General features: G+C 41.9%; 1 protein-coding gene across 2 annotated transcripts in view; it reads right to left on the bottom strand.

Moving 5' to 3' along the window:
• tenm3 (teneurin transmembrane protein 3) overlaps positions 1-17,500 on the bottom strand; it is a 192,915-nt gene that overhangs the window by 80,457 nt on the left and 94,958 nt on the right. For both annotated transcript variants that reach the window (XM_030787892.1, XM_030787893.1), the window contains exons 4-5: positions 9,410-9,648; positions 472-594 (exon numbers count right to left, since the gene is read on the bottom strand). In XM_030787892.1, coding sequence (XP_030643752.1) covers positions 472-594; positions 9,410-9,648 — 362 coding nt within the window. The remainder of the gene's footprint in view (positions 1-471; positions 595-9,409; positions 9,649-17,500) is intronic.

Here is a 17,500-nt window from a genome sequence, read left to right as displayed (position 1 = left end):
CAGGGCTCTACACAGAGGCTTGATTTTAATATTCAAACAGGAGATCCAGACCAAATATTCTCCTTGGCTCTTAAACAGAGGAGCGAGCTAATCCTCAGTCCGATGGTATGCTCAGCGATGACGGACATCAAAAGCTCAGCACTGATTCCATAAGACGGCAGCAAACGTCACAGAGAATGGATGTCTGATCCCTGTTACACACACACACACACAGAGGTGCAGCTGATCCCAAATCAGCAGAGAGCTCTACGTCTCTCTCTCCCTCTCTCTGTGTGTGTGTGCCTGCATGTGTGAGTGTGTGTGTGTGTGTGTGTGTGAACGTGTGAGCGTGAGTGTGTGCATGTGTGTTTGTGTGTGTGTGTGTGTGTGTGTGTGTGTGTGTGTGTGTGTGTGTATGTGTGCGTGTGTGTCTGGAGATGTATGTGTGCGTGTGTGCGTGCGTGTGCGTGTGCATGTGCGTGTGATCCTTACCGGTGTCTGCAGACAAGGCAGTGACTGAGTTGGATGGTGTGCTATCAGATTTGACCTGGCCATTCTCAAAGGCATAGCCCTCTGTCTCCTGCAACTGCCAATTCAGCCCAAACAGATGCATGGCTATGAGAGAGAGAGAGAGAGAGAGAGAGAGAGAGACCGAGAGAGAGTCCAATCAGCAACAGGTGTCTTACACAAAATGCCCAAGTAAAGAAAGTTTATCAAACAGCTGGTGAGACAGGAAATATCACGTTATTCTGTTGGCGACTATGCCGCAAGAAGGGAATGGCTAAATAAATTCCTCCTTATTGATTTTGTTTTGGTTTTAGGACAGATTTTTGTTTGTACAAGAAACCCTCACGCTAGCCCCGGCTCCTGAGGGGAACGTAAGGCAATTTGTCTGCTCTGACATCAATCAAAGTAAAAAACAGGTTGTTTTAAAATGCTTTTAAAGCCAAAAAAAAAAAAAAAAGAAAAAGTTCACAACTGTTCAAGCTGTTATTCGACAGAGCCTGGCATGGCAAACTCGACCCGGAGAACTTGGATTTGACACTTTAAATTTAACACGATGGCCGGTTTGCTTAGCATCCCACCCCACTGTGGGTCTGGCTCTCTGGAGATGAAGAGCGAGAGAGAGGCTTTGGCTCTCGTCACATAGAAGATTGTGGGAAACATAACAACTGCTTTTTGTGTGCTGCAGTGTGTGTGTGTGTGTGTGTGTGTGTGTGTATTACTTGAGGAAGAGAAGAAATGCTTCAGTGTGAGTAAGAGAGTTAATAATGTTTGTGTGTGTATGTGTGTGTGTATATCTTCAGGCTCACATAAGAGAGTGAGGTATAGAGAGAAAGAGAAAGAGAAAGAGAAAGACAAATGGAAAGACAAAGAAGAAGAGACAGAGAAAGAGAAAGAGAGACAGCAGTACTACATCCTTTACTATTTTGTCTATGAATACACTCTTCTTTCTGTGTGTGTGTGTGTGTGTGTGTGTGTGTGTGTGTATGTGTGTGTGTTTGAGCACGGTCTGACTGTGTGTATAATGTATGTGTGTGGTAGCAGTGTTGAGGTGAGCATCTCTGTGGGGACAAGAGAAGCCCTCTTTGTGAGTAATATCTCCGCTGCTTACAGACGCCCGCCCTAATAAAGGTAATTTAGGCCTGCCAACAGCCCCTGGTGGACTACAGCACTGCCCTCAGATCAGCACACAACCCTGCAACATAAATCAAACTCCACTCATGTCTGTCTGCATGTGTGTCTCTGTGCATGCTTGTGTGTATGTGAGTGTGTGTGTGTGTGTCTTTTCCGTCTGGTTCATTTATTCTTGGGTCGTACTTAGTTCTACTCACAGTTCACACTTGGGTTTGTGTGTGTGTGTGTGTGTGTGTGTGTGTGTGTGGCCTCAGGCTCTACACTCTATGAAATGGAAGAATCCAGATAGCCAGGGATGGTAATGAGATGAGTGAGAGAGAGAGAGAGAGAGAGAGAGAGAGAGAGAGAGAGAGAGAGGGAGAAGGAGAGGTAAATTGGTAGACAGGTTGAACCTCAGGAACGAAAACACAGTCCTAACTCAGGAGCTTAACCATGAAAAGAACGCAATCTAATCAACACTACAATGCCCCTCGCGCAAACACACACACACACACACACACACACACACACACACTCTCAAACTCTCATTAAATCAGAGTCCTGCTGGGCCTTCCCTGATCCACAGAACCCATCACACTAGACTCTTGACCTGACCCAAAACAGGGGATCATGGGAGAGTGGCTTGGACTTGACTCGTCTGACAGCCTGAATGCACACCACTATTAAGGGCGCTGAGCTGCTGCCCAACCCAGAGAAGTCTGCGCTCTTAGATTAATCCGGAAAACACACTCTCACCCACAAATCACCGCAAATGAGGGATGAGAGCTGAAAGAGTAAGAAACAAAAGGATAGACTCTCTCCATCACGCTTAAACTTATAAACGGATTTTAACTGACCGACCGGCGAACTCAAGATAACCGACTGAAAATTAGGGTCAACGAAGTGACTAATATGCTTGTTGAAATCACTTTAATACCAATACAACAACATGTAATTTGGTGGTGTTTTGTTATCAGTATTTGTCAGACTTGTAGAGTGGTAGTGGTGGAAAATTTAGCGGAAGGGGCGGAGCCTTGGTAACAGGAAGTTTGTGGGTTCGAATCCTGAGTGAGGTTCTTTGTTACTTATCTGCAGCTCAGAAAAACGTTTCACCCTTAATGTTCTCCTGATCAACAGAGTCAAACGCCCTCTCAGTAAAATCACAAACACTAATAAAAGAAAAAAAAAAAAAAAAAAAAGAAAAGAAAAAAAAAGAAAGTCAAAAATGGAGTGAAGTTACAGAGGCATAAAAGCAAAGGGACTTTTGCTAACGTAACCTGGAGTTCCAGCTGCCTGTTTCAGTGTCTGGGGGTAAACACTGACAGTGTATATCAAATGTATATATATACAGTGTATATATAGATTCTATCACACAGAAATCCTCTGTATTAAACTGAGAAGAGTGCCTCTCTGCTCTTTTGGAAGATGTTGGAAGCAAGATTGCCTGATGTTTTTTCTCTTCCTCTGCCTTACTTGCGTTGTGTTTAGCTGTGATATAGAGGGGTGTGGGTGTGAGAGAGAATGAGAGAAATTGTGCGTGTGTGTGTGTGTGTTGTGTTGTGTGTGTTGGGTGGGATGGCTTTAAGGATAAGTCCATACCACAGAGATCTATGAATGGGAAGCAGGCAGAGGAGTTTGTCTTCCCGCATTCAAAAGCCAATGTGGGATTTACCAAAGAAGAGTGCAAGTGAGAGAGAGAGAGAGAGAGAGAGAGAGAGAGAGAGAAAGGAAGAGATCATGAAGAGAGGGAGAGAGAGAGAGGAAAAAGAGTCAAATGGAAAGAAAGCGAGAGAGAGAGAGAGAGAGAGAGAGAGAGAGAGAGAAAGGAAGAGATCATGAAGAGAGGGAGAGAGAGAGAGGAAAAAGAGTCAAATGGAAAGAAAGCGAGAGAGAGAGAGAGAGAGAGAGAGAGAGAGAGAGACCTGGGGGCATAGTAACTGTCTGTTTCAGTAGGTGCCCTGTTCCACTCCCCGCACGTGACACGGGAATGAACGAATCAGAAAAGGGGGATCGAGAGATGTGAGCAGGAGCCAGGGGACAGAGAGAGAGAGAGAGAGAGAGAGAGAGAGCGAGCGTGAGACAGAGGTAAACATTGTCAGTGGGGTAGAGTTCACATGTAAAAGCCAGAGAATTACATTCAGATTAAACGCCAGTGGAGTGGTGAGGCCTGACAGGGCTGTGGGTTACATAACTCCTATAATACAGAGCATAGAGGCCCAAAGGCCACAGAGGACGCCTCATTTCCTTCTACCGCCAGAGTAAACGAGTGGGCGTGTGTATGTGTTTATGAGCTTAAGCGTGTCAAATCTGCGTGTGTACATCTGAACACAGATCGTTCTGTGTAGGTCTATGTATGTGTGACAGAGAGGGAGAAAGAGAAAGAGCGAGTGTGTGTATGTGTGTGTGTGTGTGTGTGTGTGTAAGCGAGAGAGAGTGAGAGATAGTGGTAACAGAGAAAGAGGTTGGGTATGTGTGTGTGTGTGTGTGTGTGTGTGTGTAAGTGAGAGAGAGAGAGAGAGAGAGAGAGAGAGAGAGTAGAGAAGGTGTTTGTGAGAGCCATTACAGACGGGATATGTACCATGAAAAATTAATTTGGGAGTCTATGTATTTTCCCCAGCCTCACCTCCTTTGCATGTATTACTCACCATCTTCATGTCTGGGAGTGTGAGAATAGAGCAGAGAGATGACTGGTCAAAAAGATACACAATCAAACACACCCAAAAATCTCTCCTCTAAGACCTTCATCCTCTCATAAAAGACTTTAATCAAAACCAAACAGTGATGGAATGATTGCCTTCTTCCTGTCAGAGTCAGGCTTGGAGGGGAAGTATACACCAGTTCTTGTCTGGTATCAAATTGTTAAACTCTTCCAATAAACAACCTACAAATCACCCCCCCCCCCCCCCCAAGTCTCGGCGTTTTCTCCGTCTCTCCGAAGCGAATGCCAGCTTTCATTGTGTGGAAGGATTTAGAGAGAAAGCAACAGGGACTCCTTACTGGACCTTTTCCTGAGAAGACTCCCACACACACACACACACACACACACACACACACACACACACACACACGCACACACACACACACACACACACATACACATACACACACACATACACACACATACACATACACACACACACACACACACACACACACACATACACACACACACATACACATACACACACGCACACACACATACATACACACACGCACTTACACACATACACACACGCATGTGCACACACACACACATGCACGTATGCACACACACATGCACGTATGCACACACAGGAAGATGTTCTTCCCTGAAACAATGCATTAGGGTTTGATGGAATGTTGCAGCAATGTATCTATCAAAACCAGCTTGATTTTCACCTTGTTGTGAACCAGACCGCTGAGCTAAATGCTAATGCTTTATAATGTCTCCAGTATGAAAACAAACATAATGGGGGGAAAAAAAAACTTCCAGTGTTACTTCTTCAATGATGAATTAAACAATGACTTTAAAAAAAACCTCCAAATAAATAAAACATCGTCAAAAACGACATCAACAACCACAACTGAAACAACAATAAAATCTCCACAGCACTTTTTCTCACAGCTTTTTCTTTTTCTTTCTCTTTTTCTTTTTTTTTTTTTCTTTTTCCTGTGCTAATGTTCTTTCAAAGGTGCCAAAAGCTCTGAAGTATTTATGAAGCTTCCAGGGCTTATGGGACATTGAGAGATGGCCTGGGAAGCACTCTGAGTGTGATGGACTTCCTCCAGTTTGGAATTCTGGTCCTCGGGGACCCATTTACAGGGTCTCCTCCTGGGAGGGTCAGGGGGCTGGCAGGGTGATGGGGGGGGGCAGGATTTGGAGGGTGGGGTTGTGTTGAAAGCCACGTATACGGCTGAGGAACAGAGAAATTGGCCCCTTGACTTATAGTCTGACTGTAAATATTCCGGGGTGGGTGTGTGTGTGGGGGAAGGGGGGGGGGGGGGGGGGGGGGCTGATGAAAGCAGGGAAAGTTTGACCCTGGCTCGGATCCATCTGTAGGAATCCTGGTCCAGCCTGCTCACTGACTGTGTCGGCCGGGGTTTTGACGCTGGAGCTCTGGCTAACGTGTGTGGAGCCGTACGGGCAGAAGAGAAAGACGAAAGGGAAAAAAAAAAAAGGAGCTGGAGGATGGCGTATTGATCGTCCGCTCGTGAAAATCTCTCAGTTGCTATGCTACCCAGTGTCGAACAAGGTGGAGGTGAGCCTTGAAAAGATACCCCCCCCACACACACACACACACACTCTTCTCTCTCTCTCTCTCCCCCTGGTTTTATTTAATTTAATGGGGGTGTGATGGGGTGTGTGTGTGTGTGTGTGTGTGTGTGTGTGTGGGCTGGAGGGGGGCAGAGAAGATAGCTGTCTCTGACATAGCAGATGGGGCTATGGGTAGAGGGGGGCTTGTTAGCGTGTTGTCTTTGGTCATGCTGAGCGCGACATCTCAGTTGGTGACACGCCAAGATGGAGAGACATTGTTTACCAGGTTAAAAGAGAGAGAGAGAGAGAGAGAGAGAGAGAGAATGTAGGCTCCATCTGGACTAGTGACAGACGGAGAGACAGACAGAGAGAGAAGTCATAGAAATGTAGAGGCCTGACACTAGTTTTACTAACTTCTCAAGTTCTTCTGGGAACTCTTAGGGTTTGGTGTGTCTGGGATGAGTCTACTGATTATTTTGATGTCAACATTAGTTGACCTAATGTTTGTAATTAGTTCTGGAAAATTCATTAAAGCATGGCTCTTTGTTTCCACTTTACATAAGGCCCTGGGTCTTTCTTGCGCATCTAGAATTTTAGAGTTGTTTTAACCGCAGCCCAGCAAGATGTCTCTTTTTGGTCTATTTATTTATTTATTTATTTAATATTTAATTCTAACGTTCACACTCACACTTCCCTCCAAAAGAAAACAAACTGACTCCATTTGGAACGGAAGCTATAGAGTAAACTTGCCTTATTGTTGCTAAATGTCTGCCAATTCAATCATGAACCTGGCAATCTCAAGGACTCTGAATAACTGGATCTTAACTAACATTTCCCATCCTCAATTTCACCGTTGAAACTCATTGCTTTTCTACCAGGAGCACTAAACAAAGCAATGGGCCCCTAAACAATGCCTTCTCCTGTGGTGGTCGCCCTGGTAATTAAACAAGCCAATGTTTAGATTTGTTTTGGGGGGGAGGGGGAAAGGAAAAAGAAAAAGAAAAAGAAAAAAAAAAACAAAGTCTGGGATCACTCAACGTATGTTTAATGGGTCATTTAGTACAAAAGGATCATTTAGGCTGAAGAAAAATATCTGAAAACTTCTGTACCGACTTTTTCTTTTTTAATAAGAACAGTTAATATTGATCCCTCATGAATTCTTGATAGTCAGCCTGTGGCCTCATTACTGGCTTTTTGGAATGATGGGTCTTCTGGAACTCCAACTTTTTACCATTAAAGCTTTGTGATAATGAGGCCTGGTAATGAAAGCTGGGCCTTGACCAAACCAGGAAATTTCTGATGAAAGCAGGAGCGAATCTGTCTCGGGTATGGTAATGTTTGTCCCCTACAGGGCACCGTTGTGATTAGCTCTCCATACATTTTCATAATTTAGCTTTTGCTCTTAAGTGTCCCTGCTGGGTTTACGTTCAAGAGACTAATGTTTGGTAATGATCAGAGTTTTCCCGAGGTCCATCCAAAAGACGTCCTGTCGTCTCCTCCACGGAGTAAACGCTGCTGCTTTTCTATAATGATAATAATCATAAAAAAAAAAAAAAAAAAAACCCCCAACGCACACCACCAATGCTATAATGATAGCGCTAAAGAAAACAAAAACAAAAGAAATAAACAACAACAACAACAATAACAACACATATTAATGATCTATTCTGCACTTTGAGACCTTGATTTCCTCGTCATTAGCGACCGTCATTAGGAGACTGGTCATATGGAGTAACTAGCTCTTTTACTTTTTCTTTTCCCCCCTCTCTCTCTCTCTCTCTCTCTCTCTCTCTCTCTCTCTCTCTCTGTGAGTAGACGGACAGATGCAGGCTGCTGGTTTCTGAAGCCATTAGCTGGAGTATCGGCGGGCTGTAAATTCAGCTCCAGAGTGCCGGTAAGTGGCCCGTCGACAGCCGCTGAGCGGCGAATAGGCTTCCAGCTCACAGCAGAATAATTAACGCCAGAAAACGGCTGATGACTCCTCGCGTCGAGGAGCGCCGATCGCCCCGTTCGCCCAAGGAGCGAGACGAGGAGAGAGCGGCGGCGCTCACCCCTCTCTGTGGAAAATACGCCTGTCGTCTCTGTCTCCGTCCCCGCGCTCCTAAGCAACGAGCTTACGCCGCTAAGCGCCGTGTTAAGTATTCATCTGGGTCGTTTTTGATTGTACAAAGTGGCGAAAAATGGATTCAAATTCAAATGTAAGGAAGGCCAGTGCAACACCCCTGCTGCTTCAACGCCTATTGTGATGACAGATTGTGATTGGCTGGCTGGTGAACTGGACTTGTCTGAATGGAAGACCTACAGAGAACCAAAGATATATTTCATTTCCTCTTATTGGCACTGGAAGGCAGCGCTGACATCATAGCTGGAAGGCGCAGGGAACGAACCTTCTGGGGTGTGAGTGTATGTGTGTGTGTGTGTGTGTGTGTGTGTGTGTGTATGTGTGTGTATGTGTGTGTGTGTATGTGTGTGTGTGTGTGTGTGTGTGTGTGTGTATGCGTGTGTGTGTGCTCTTGTCTGCTATCAGACTGCCATGGGAGCTGTTTCTCAGAGGTAATTCTGTCATGTCTGGGCTAGTCTTCATAGACAAGCCCTGAGAGTCGGACTTCAATAAACAGAGCCGATTTCACCTGCAGCCGACAGAATCATATGCTATCTTTGTATTTTAACGTGCTCTTGTGTGTCTGTCTGTGTGTGCGTGTGTGTGTGTGTGTGTGTACATGTGTGTTTTTGCGTGAAGCAGTATCTCTCGACGCCTAAGTTTTATTTTTTTTTTCTCCTCTTCTTCTTTATCGATGTTTTTTTTTTATTCTAACTTGTCTTCTCAAGCAAAGACATAACACAAAATGCCAGGGGGAGAGAAATCTCTTTCTTATGCTACATAGCTGAAGTGTTATATGTATGGAATACAAATAGTCTCATATTTCACACAATTTTTTTTTTTTTTTTGCGGTGTCTTCTGCCTCCCTGTCGGCTCTGTGCAGTCAAAATAAAGCGGGTGAGGTATCAGGGCTCTGACTGAACAGAGTGGCTTTAGTCAGATAAAAGAAAAATGGACATTTCTAAGGGCGGTTAAAATAATCCATTATCAGATTGGCACTTATGTATAGGGGAATAAGAAGAGATACCATCAGATTTTTTTTTAAAAGTATTGAATGACTGAAGGTACAGCTTCCCTTCTGGGAAATTTCATGAAATGTTGAAACACAGACAAGGTAATATGACAACAAAAAAACAAAACATTTGAAATAAGAGATATTAAATAAGAGCCCTCAAAACTAATGCAGAATATGGTAAAAATGTATATATATATATATATATATATATATATATATATATATATATATATATATATATATATATATATATATATATATTTTTTTTTTTTTTTTTTTTCCTCAGACAAGGTTTCCTGAACACAGACTGACAAAAAACACACAACACAGAAGTAAAAGGTCAGTGACCTGTGGGTACTGCTGGGGTTGCCGGGGTAACCGCCGGCCAATTGGGTCATCGGCTTTTATCAAGGTGACCAATGAGACGTGATCAGTGTGGGGGTGGTTGCCAGGGGCGACCTACCGATACAGTAGCAGAGGAGAATGGACAGTAGGACGGATATGGCCACGGCGCTGAGGGCAGTGCACCTCCACGAACAGTACTTGGAGGACTTCTTGAACTTGAAGGCGCTCCTGGACAAGGTGTTGCGGGGGAGGGGCCGCGTGGGCGGGGAGTACACTGCCCCCGTCGCCATGGTGTAACCGGGCGTGGCCGTGCTGAAGAGCGGTGTGGTGCCGGTGCCTGTCTTAAAGAGGAAGTGCCTATAGACAATACACAAGGAAGGATACACAGAGAAAGAAAGAAAAGAGAGAGAGAGAGAGAGAGAGAGAGAGATGAATGCATGATGATCAAGATACAATAGACATATTGTACATAAGTTAATAACAGTTATTGAATGTACTGTGACCTCAGTGTGACCACGTAAATAATAATTGTACTATACGGACAAAATGAAGCATGAGAAATTAATAAAGAATTTTTGACAAGGATAAACTGGAGCACAACAACACCGTACAATGCAGAAAAAAACAAATTTTTTTGAGATACTCTGAGAGTGGAAACTGAGATCAAGATACTTCAGATGCAAATAAACTGATATCAGACTTGACATTTCTTTGTGGAAAAAGAAAAAAAAAAAACGTCAAACACCCACAGACATACGCTGAGTAAGGAAAACCCCAAGATGTTCTGTTTTTTCTTTGTCTTTCTTTCTTTCTTTCTTTCTTTCTTTCTTTCTTTCTTTCTTTCTTTCTTTCTTTCTTTCTTTCTTTCTTTGTCTCCAACTGCTAAACCAGCGACTTTCTATTTGTGTCCAAGCTGAAAATATGACTGGCTAACACAAAGTCTGTGGCATGTGGTAATTAAAGGAGTCAACGACTCCAGTCAAATTCATTAGGTCTGTGCCTTTTCATTAAGTAACATAGACTGGCAAGAGTTGCCTGGGATACACGGAAAAAAAAAAATCCACGCAGGATACCTCTGATTAAACCGACTTCTGTCTTCCCTATTCCCAGTGCCTGCTGCATGTACTAACCTGTACTTAAGGGGAACGTGTGTGTGTGTGTGTGTGAAGAGATCATGTGCAAAAGAGGGTAATAGGGGGCTTTAAGTGGGCTCTGACACACTCCAGGGAGAGAGAGAGAGAGAGAGAGAGAGAGAGAGAGAGAGAGAGAGAGAGAGAGTGAAGTAGAGTGGCAAAAAGTTCTCTTATTAAAACCATCAGTGTGATTAGTTAGCAGTCTGAGAAACCCAGGGAGAGGGACTTTAATGTGCCCCAGTTCCCTCCCTTTGATTAGGTTCTCCCCCGGTGGCCAAAGCAATGGAGACCAGAATCTATTTACTCAGCTGATTCTGTTACCTCAGTACACAGGTGAAAGCGATTTGAAAGCTGTTTGAAAAAAAAAAAGAAAAAAGAAAAAAAAAAAAATCAAATGTAGCCTGTCGAGCGAACAAACACCTGCTGTCAAGAGGGCCCAAAAAGAATAGTCGAGAAGAACGTAAAAAGGATTTATTTACCGATAAATTGCAGCGTGTGGTTACAGTGTGGGAAACTTCCAGAAATGATGTTAAGAAATAAAATTGATACCCGCTATACTGATACCGAATACATATTTATGTCGGGTGCTTGAGGACGCTATTCGCAACCGAGCGGCAAACTCTGCTCTTTCAGCGGCGTACCCACTTCCTTAAGCAATTCCTCTTTTCAAATGACAGCCAAATGTCACCCTGCAAAGCTAAGCAATTCTCCAAAACAGCATGTCTGTTCCTCTTCTTTATCTTTTTCTTTTCTTTTTTTGTTTAACATGGATGGAATGAACCATGGAGACATTGAACAATGGGAAAGACGGATGGTTGACTGCAGGATCGCGTAACACTGAGCATTAAATCCAATTCACATGACCATTTCACAGACTTTCAGACGGCTTCCCCCCCCCCCCCCCCCCCCCCAAACGCCACTGTCTATAGGCAGCCGCGGGTCTGATATGGCACTGAAAAAAACCCAGAACACTCTCTCTCTTTCTCTCTCTCTCTATCTCTCTCTCTTTCTGTCTGTTTCTTTCTCTCTCTCTCTCTCTCTCTCTCTCTATCAGTGTCTCTCTCTCTCTCTCTCTATCTGTTTCTTTCTCTCTCTCTCTCTCTATCAGTGTCTCTCTCTCTCTCTCTCTCTCTCTCTATCTGTTTCCTTCTCTCTCTCTCTCTCTCTCTCTTTTAGACTAGCCCTGGGGGATGCAAGAAAACATAAGGGAGACATTCCAAAATTGAATTAAATTGAACTGAATTATTGGATTTACAGCTCAACAAAGTCAAAGGTGAAATACCGCAATTTGAAATTAAATTTAGTTCAGAAAGAATATTAATCGAAGAAGAACCGTTAAGATTTAAGGATATCGAGCCTGAATAAAATATCTAAAACACAGCGGGGGTGAAATTGATTATCATGTAAACACAATTTTTCGTACATGAGTAGTTAACATTATTGGCCATCATTCAGCATTTTCAATTGACTTGGCACTTTTAAAGTCATTTTCTTCTCTGAAAGCAAGCCAATCAGCCCAGAGAATCAAAAAAAAAAAAAAAGATACAGGCCTCACGATTAAGCTGTTGATGAAACTTGTTCTTTAGCTTTTTTTCTTTCTTTTTTTTTTTTTTCCTCAGTATTTTCATTTGGGTTCTTTTCGAGTTTCAGCTTTGGCTCAGTGTTAAGGTTGGCATCAGCAGTTGGCACCGTGTGGACACTCAGAATCACGTACCCGTCCCCATAGCTGCCCTCCTGGCACACTGGAGGAAACACATCCATCTCTATTAGGTTGTCATGCCCGTTTTCGAGAACTGCTTGCTTTGCTAATTTTCTTCATGAGGGAGATGAGATACGAAAGACAAACAATTAGGGGGTGGTGGGGTTGGGAGGGGGTGGGGGGGTGGTGGTGGTGGAGGGGTGGGTTTGAGAGGAGAAAAGAAAAGAAAAGAAAAAAAAAAAGGTCGTCAGTGATTTGTGCCTTATGAGTGTTGAAGCTATTCTAATTATTACACTGGCACCGCGCCTGTTAAAAAAAAAAAACAAAACAAAAGAAAAAAAAAAAAAAAAACGACCCTCACGAGATCGCACTCATGTGCCACAAAATGAATATGCACGCTCAGACACACACACACACAAACACGCGCACACACACACACGCACACACATTTTATTTGATCTCCCATTGAAACCAAAGTGAGTGAATGTGCAGCTAGGGCTAGAGACTACAGCTGTGCTTTGGTCAGGCAGAAAGAGGTGAGGGTTATGATTATAATTTAAAAAGCATAAGCAATACTGAGTCACAGTGAGTGGTTTTACTGTATTGAGTTTGGCTGTGTGGAATGTGAAAGCTGATTCGTACTGGACGGGTCAGAGGATCTGGAAGCACGAGATCATAAAGCGTCCAAACTAAAACATTTACCAACCTTACTCCTTGCAAAAGTTGCTTCGGTGTGTGTGTGTGTGTGTGTGTGTGCCTGCCTGCCTGTATCTCCATTTGTATGTCTGAGTGTGTGTGTGTGTGTGCGTGCATGTGTGTCTGCCTGTGTCTTCACGTGTATGTGTGTGTGTGTGTGTGTGTGTGTGTGAGTGTGTGTGTATTCATGTGTCAGTGCATGTTTTCAATTACCTATCTGACCTGTCCTCAGACTGAGCGAGTCGACCTTAGAGGGAAGCTGTCCTCCCAAGACACATCTAATCAAGATCCCACAGAGGCTCTGGAGTTCCTCTTTTCATCTCTGTCTCTCTCCTTCTTTATTTCTCTCCGTCCCTCTCCATCACTCCCTCGCTCCTGTCCTGTCCCTGATGAGTTTCCCAGAGAAACGAAAGGAGATACATGGGGTCTTTGGAATCATTTTCTCTCCGTCTTGACCCCATCAGCATGCCATGCCTGTTACCTTAGCTTGACCTCCTCTGACCTCACCTACTTGAGATTTCAATGCTTTGTCTCCAGTTTCAGTTTCCAGTGCTGATTTAACTAAAAGTTCAACTGCAGATCTGGTCATAAGGTCATGGCCTTTGACCCTCTGAAGTGCCTCATGAACTAAATATCTCTGCACCACATCTCTGCCAAATATCTTCCTTTATTGGAAGTCTTCTCCTCGATCTGAGAGGATTATTGCCAGAAAATCTATGTCTCATATATATATATATATGTGTGTGTGTGTGTGTGTGTGTGTGTGTGTGTGTGTGTGTGTATCATCCCAGCCACATTCTACTGCAATGAAATTCCACTAAGAATGGTAATTTGAAATATATACATATAAAAGACTCCGTGAACCATCCAATCAAAATGACAAAAACCAATCTTAAATGTTTCTTCCTCCAGGTGACAATTCTATCAGACTCTTTTTGATTTCACAATCCAAGTGATTGCTTCAACCTAGAGTGAGATCTTTTTTATCACTCTTGAGAACATGATGGAGTCTGGGAAAACAAAACAAAACCAAAAACAAAAGGGAAAAAAACCCCCCAAAAAACACTTTTCTTCTACTTGTAATTAAATGTCCAAATTAAAGGTTTTAGGGTGTTGTTCCTTATAAATTGCGAATAGGTCAATAGCTCCACAGCGTCGTTGAACTTGGGCAATAATCCACAGATCGACATTGTAAATGCCAGCGATAAAATCTCTAGTGGTGCCAGTAGGCCAAGGAGAGAGCGTTGAATGTAGATAGGGCTTGGATTAAGTCTCTGTGTCAGAGGCCTGGGAAGGCTGGTCTGAAGCTAAAGGGAAAGGAGAGGCATTGTTAATTGATTAGGGACGGCAGAGCGCTGGGCCCGGCTATTACTACATTAATCCACGTATTTCCTTTCACGTGCCGCTCACCCCGTAACTAAAGCATTCCCTGCCACGTCAAAGGGAATTTGGACGTAACGGCACGGTAAAAGAAAAAAAAAAAAAAAAAGCAAAAAAAAAAAAAAGCTATTATCGTGATTCGAGACGGCATGGACTGATTTATAGTTTACTGTGATCCGTGATGTACAAAACACGTTTACGGACTACGGTCAAACTTACGTTTGATTATAAAACAAAAAAATGCGAAAGACATATGTCTGCTTTTTTTTCTTTCTTTTTTTTTTTAAAGTGTGATGTTTAAAATTTGGCGTGATGACAAAGCAAACGGAAGTTGCCAGAAAGAGCTGGCGAGAGCAGACATGAACAGGTGGGTGAGAGAGAACATGAGTCAGACATGATGGCGGTCCATTCATCACCTAATATTATAAATAAACTACAAAAAAAAAACAAACACCCCGAAAAACATGAGACTTTGTATATTTAGTCAGAAATCCAGAACAAAAGCTTTGAAGCCTGGATCAGATATTCCTTTCCAGTCCAGACGCTGACCCTTTCGAAACTTAGTTATATATATATATATATATATATATATATATATATATATATATATATATATATATATATATATATATATATATATATATATATATATATATATATATATATACACTACACACACACACACACACACACACACACACACACACACACACACACACATATATATATATATATATATATATATATATATATATATATATATATATATACATACATATATATATATATTTGATAAACCGGCCACAATTCTCATTCTAGAAGCTTGCGTTCTTTCATCCTTTCTATTTGCCTATTCTACATGCATTCATGTATTGTGAAGCTTCTGAGAACATCTGTGAAAACTCTCTTTTAAAAAGCAGCTCACGGAATGGAAGCAACACGTTGCGTGTCTGCATTTTTCTGTCGTTTCTCAAGGCGGCTCTTGGTGAACTAAGAGAGGCATCTCACGGTTGGTCTTTGTTGTGATTGTAAACGCTGACCTTATAGCGTATGCTATTTGTATTCGTCTCTCTTAGACTGAGAAATATGTGGTAACATGAGGACCACGATAATACATTCCAGCGTGTCACAAAACTATTTTACAATGAAAAAAAAACCCAAACAAAAACAAAACGACTATTTTTAGATTTTTTAGCGTATCCCATAACTGAAGCTGTATATCTTATATTTGAATATGAATTCATTTTTTATGGATGCTAGAGACAATTTAACCTCCTAAACTGGTGAGATGAGTTGGAATCACTCAGACTTGGAAATGGACAGAGAAAGCCTTTCCTTTGAAAAATAAAGAGAGAGAGCGAGAGGGAGAGAGAGAGAGAAAGAGAGAGAGACAGAAAGAGAGAGTGAGGGAGAAAGAGCAAGGGAATAAGAGGGTAACAAATGGAAATGTGGAGAATATGAAAAGGTCTTCCAGCTGTCCCTCAGTCTTTCATTTCAGTGTATCTGTAGAGAAGAACCTCTTTGCTGGTATTAATTAAACTCTAATCAGATTAAGGACAGGTATCTTAATGAGGGTTTTTTTTGTTGTTATTGTTGTTCTTCATAATCAAGGCAAATCAGTATCTCATTTTCTCCCTATTTATCCCTCATTTTTGGGTGGAAGGTGACAGCTAGTTATTAGACTGGCTCAGACTGATGACTCACACACACACACAATGTGGTAGATTTGTACATATACGCACAGAATAACGTACGTGAGGGTAACAGGGCTGCTTCCACATCCTAAAGAAACAAGTATGGCAAAATATGGAGTTTTATGACCATAAAATAGGACTGAAAAATAATCCAGCTTATGCCCTCTCTGAGAAATTGACTTGCTGACAGTGTAGCATTGCAGTGCTGTTGACTGATTGGTTACTATGAATGAATTCATCTTTGCACTGAACTTCCTTTGAGTATAAACCTATGATAATAAATAAATAAATAAATCAATCAATCTCAGGTGGAAATGAAAGCTTCATTGTGTTTGCCACATCAAAGCAGCAGCGACAACAGAATGTTTTAAGTTAAACAGCAGCCACCTCAACAGCTAGTATTTCTTCATTTATTCATCTGTTTTGGCCTTGCATACGCATAGCTGAAGGGTGAAGAGTTCCACTTGAGTGGTGTTAGATAAAAATTCGCAACATAGAGCTTTTTATGAAAAAATAAAAAAAAAAAAGCAAGAAAAAAACTCACCCTCATTCAGGCTTTTTCAAACAATTTAGCTCCTTAAAATTAAACATTTGAGAACTATTTTTCCCCCCCCTCGCTGTAGGACAGCGTCTGTCGAGCACTATAATGTGTTTTGTTGTGCTATCTATTTTCTCTTTGTTATCGTTGTTTACATTTTCAAAATTTGGTAAGCGTGTCAGTTCGCCGCTTTCACAGGGTCATGGGGGAAGATTTACATCTCCTGTAAGAACAAGTCTGAAAAGGGTCTAACCAGATTACACATGACAGGGGATGCTTGAGTTTTGTTCAAAAACAGAGCTTTGCATTTTCAAAACCCTATGATATTAATTAAATGAATGAAAAAAAAAAAAGTACAGGCCATTATACATTTTGATGGTTTTCGGTGCAGTTCAGGCCAGATAATTATCTGACATTACAGATAATGACTGTTTTCGTTATTTATTTATTTTTTTAAATGAAAAACTAGAAATTAAAAATTCAAGACAAAAAAAATTCATGATTGAAAAATCAGCTGACGTTCAGGTAACGGTTTTGTAATGAACCAGTAAGTCAACGGGGACAAACTTCAACTGTTAAACACAGAGCAAGCTCCTGTGCTACTCAGTCTAAGAATGAGAAACATCAGACATACAGTATTTGTATATTATATAGCCAGTTGTTTGAGGACATGAACATGATTTTGGGTGATTAAATGATTTTAATGTTTATTCATTACTGTTAATGTTCTGATTATTGTACTAATTTAGGGCATTAAATGCACCAACAGACCGCATGCAATTTTAAATGTCATTTTTATCATTTGGAACTGATTAAAAATGCATTGTATAATAGTTATTACGTTGAGAGTTATTAAGTTATTACGTTGAGAGTGAATTCGTCAGTCTGACTCAGACAAACTCTGGTATCTTCTCTCACAGAGTTTATCGCACCAGTCAACAGGAACCATTTTCTGCTTTCTTCAGCTTCAGTAATTTTCCACTGTACCGTTTCCTGTCTCTGATGAATTGATCTGTTCAGTCATCGGTGCGAACGGTGCCGTATTTCAGTCCTTTTCTCTAAATTCAAC

This window comes from Chanos chanos, chromosome 11 (genome assembly GCF_902362185.1).
Source record: "Chanos chanos chromosome 11, fChaCha1.1, whole genome shotgun sequence".
Taxonomy (NCBI): Eukaryota; Metazoa; Chordata; class Actinopteri; order Gonorynchiformes; family Chanidae; genus Chanos; species Chanos chanos.
Note: the sequence above shows the minus strand (reverse complement) of the source record. Positions and strands in the feature narration are given on the sequence as shown.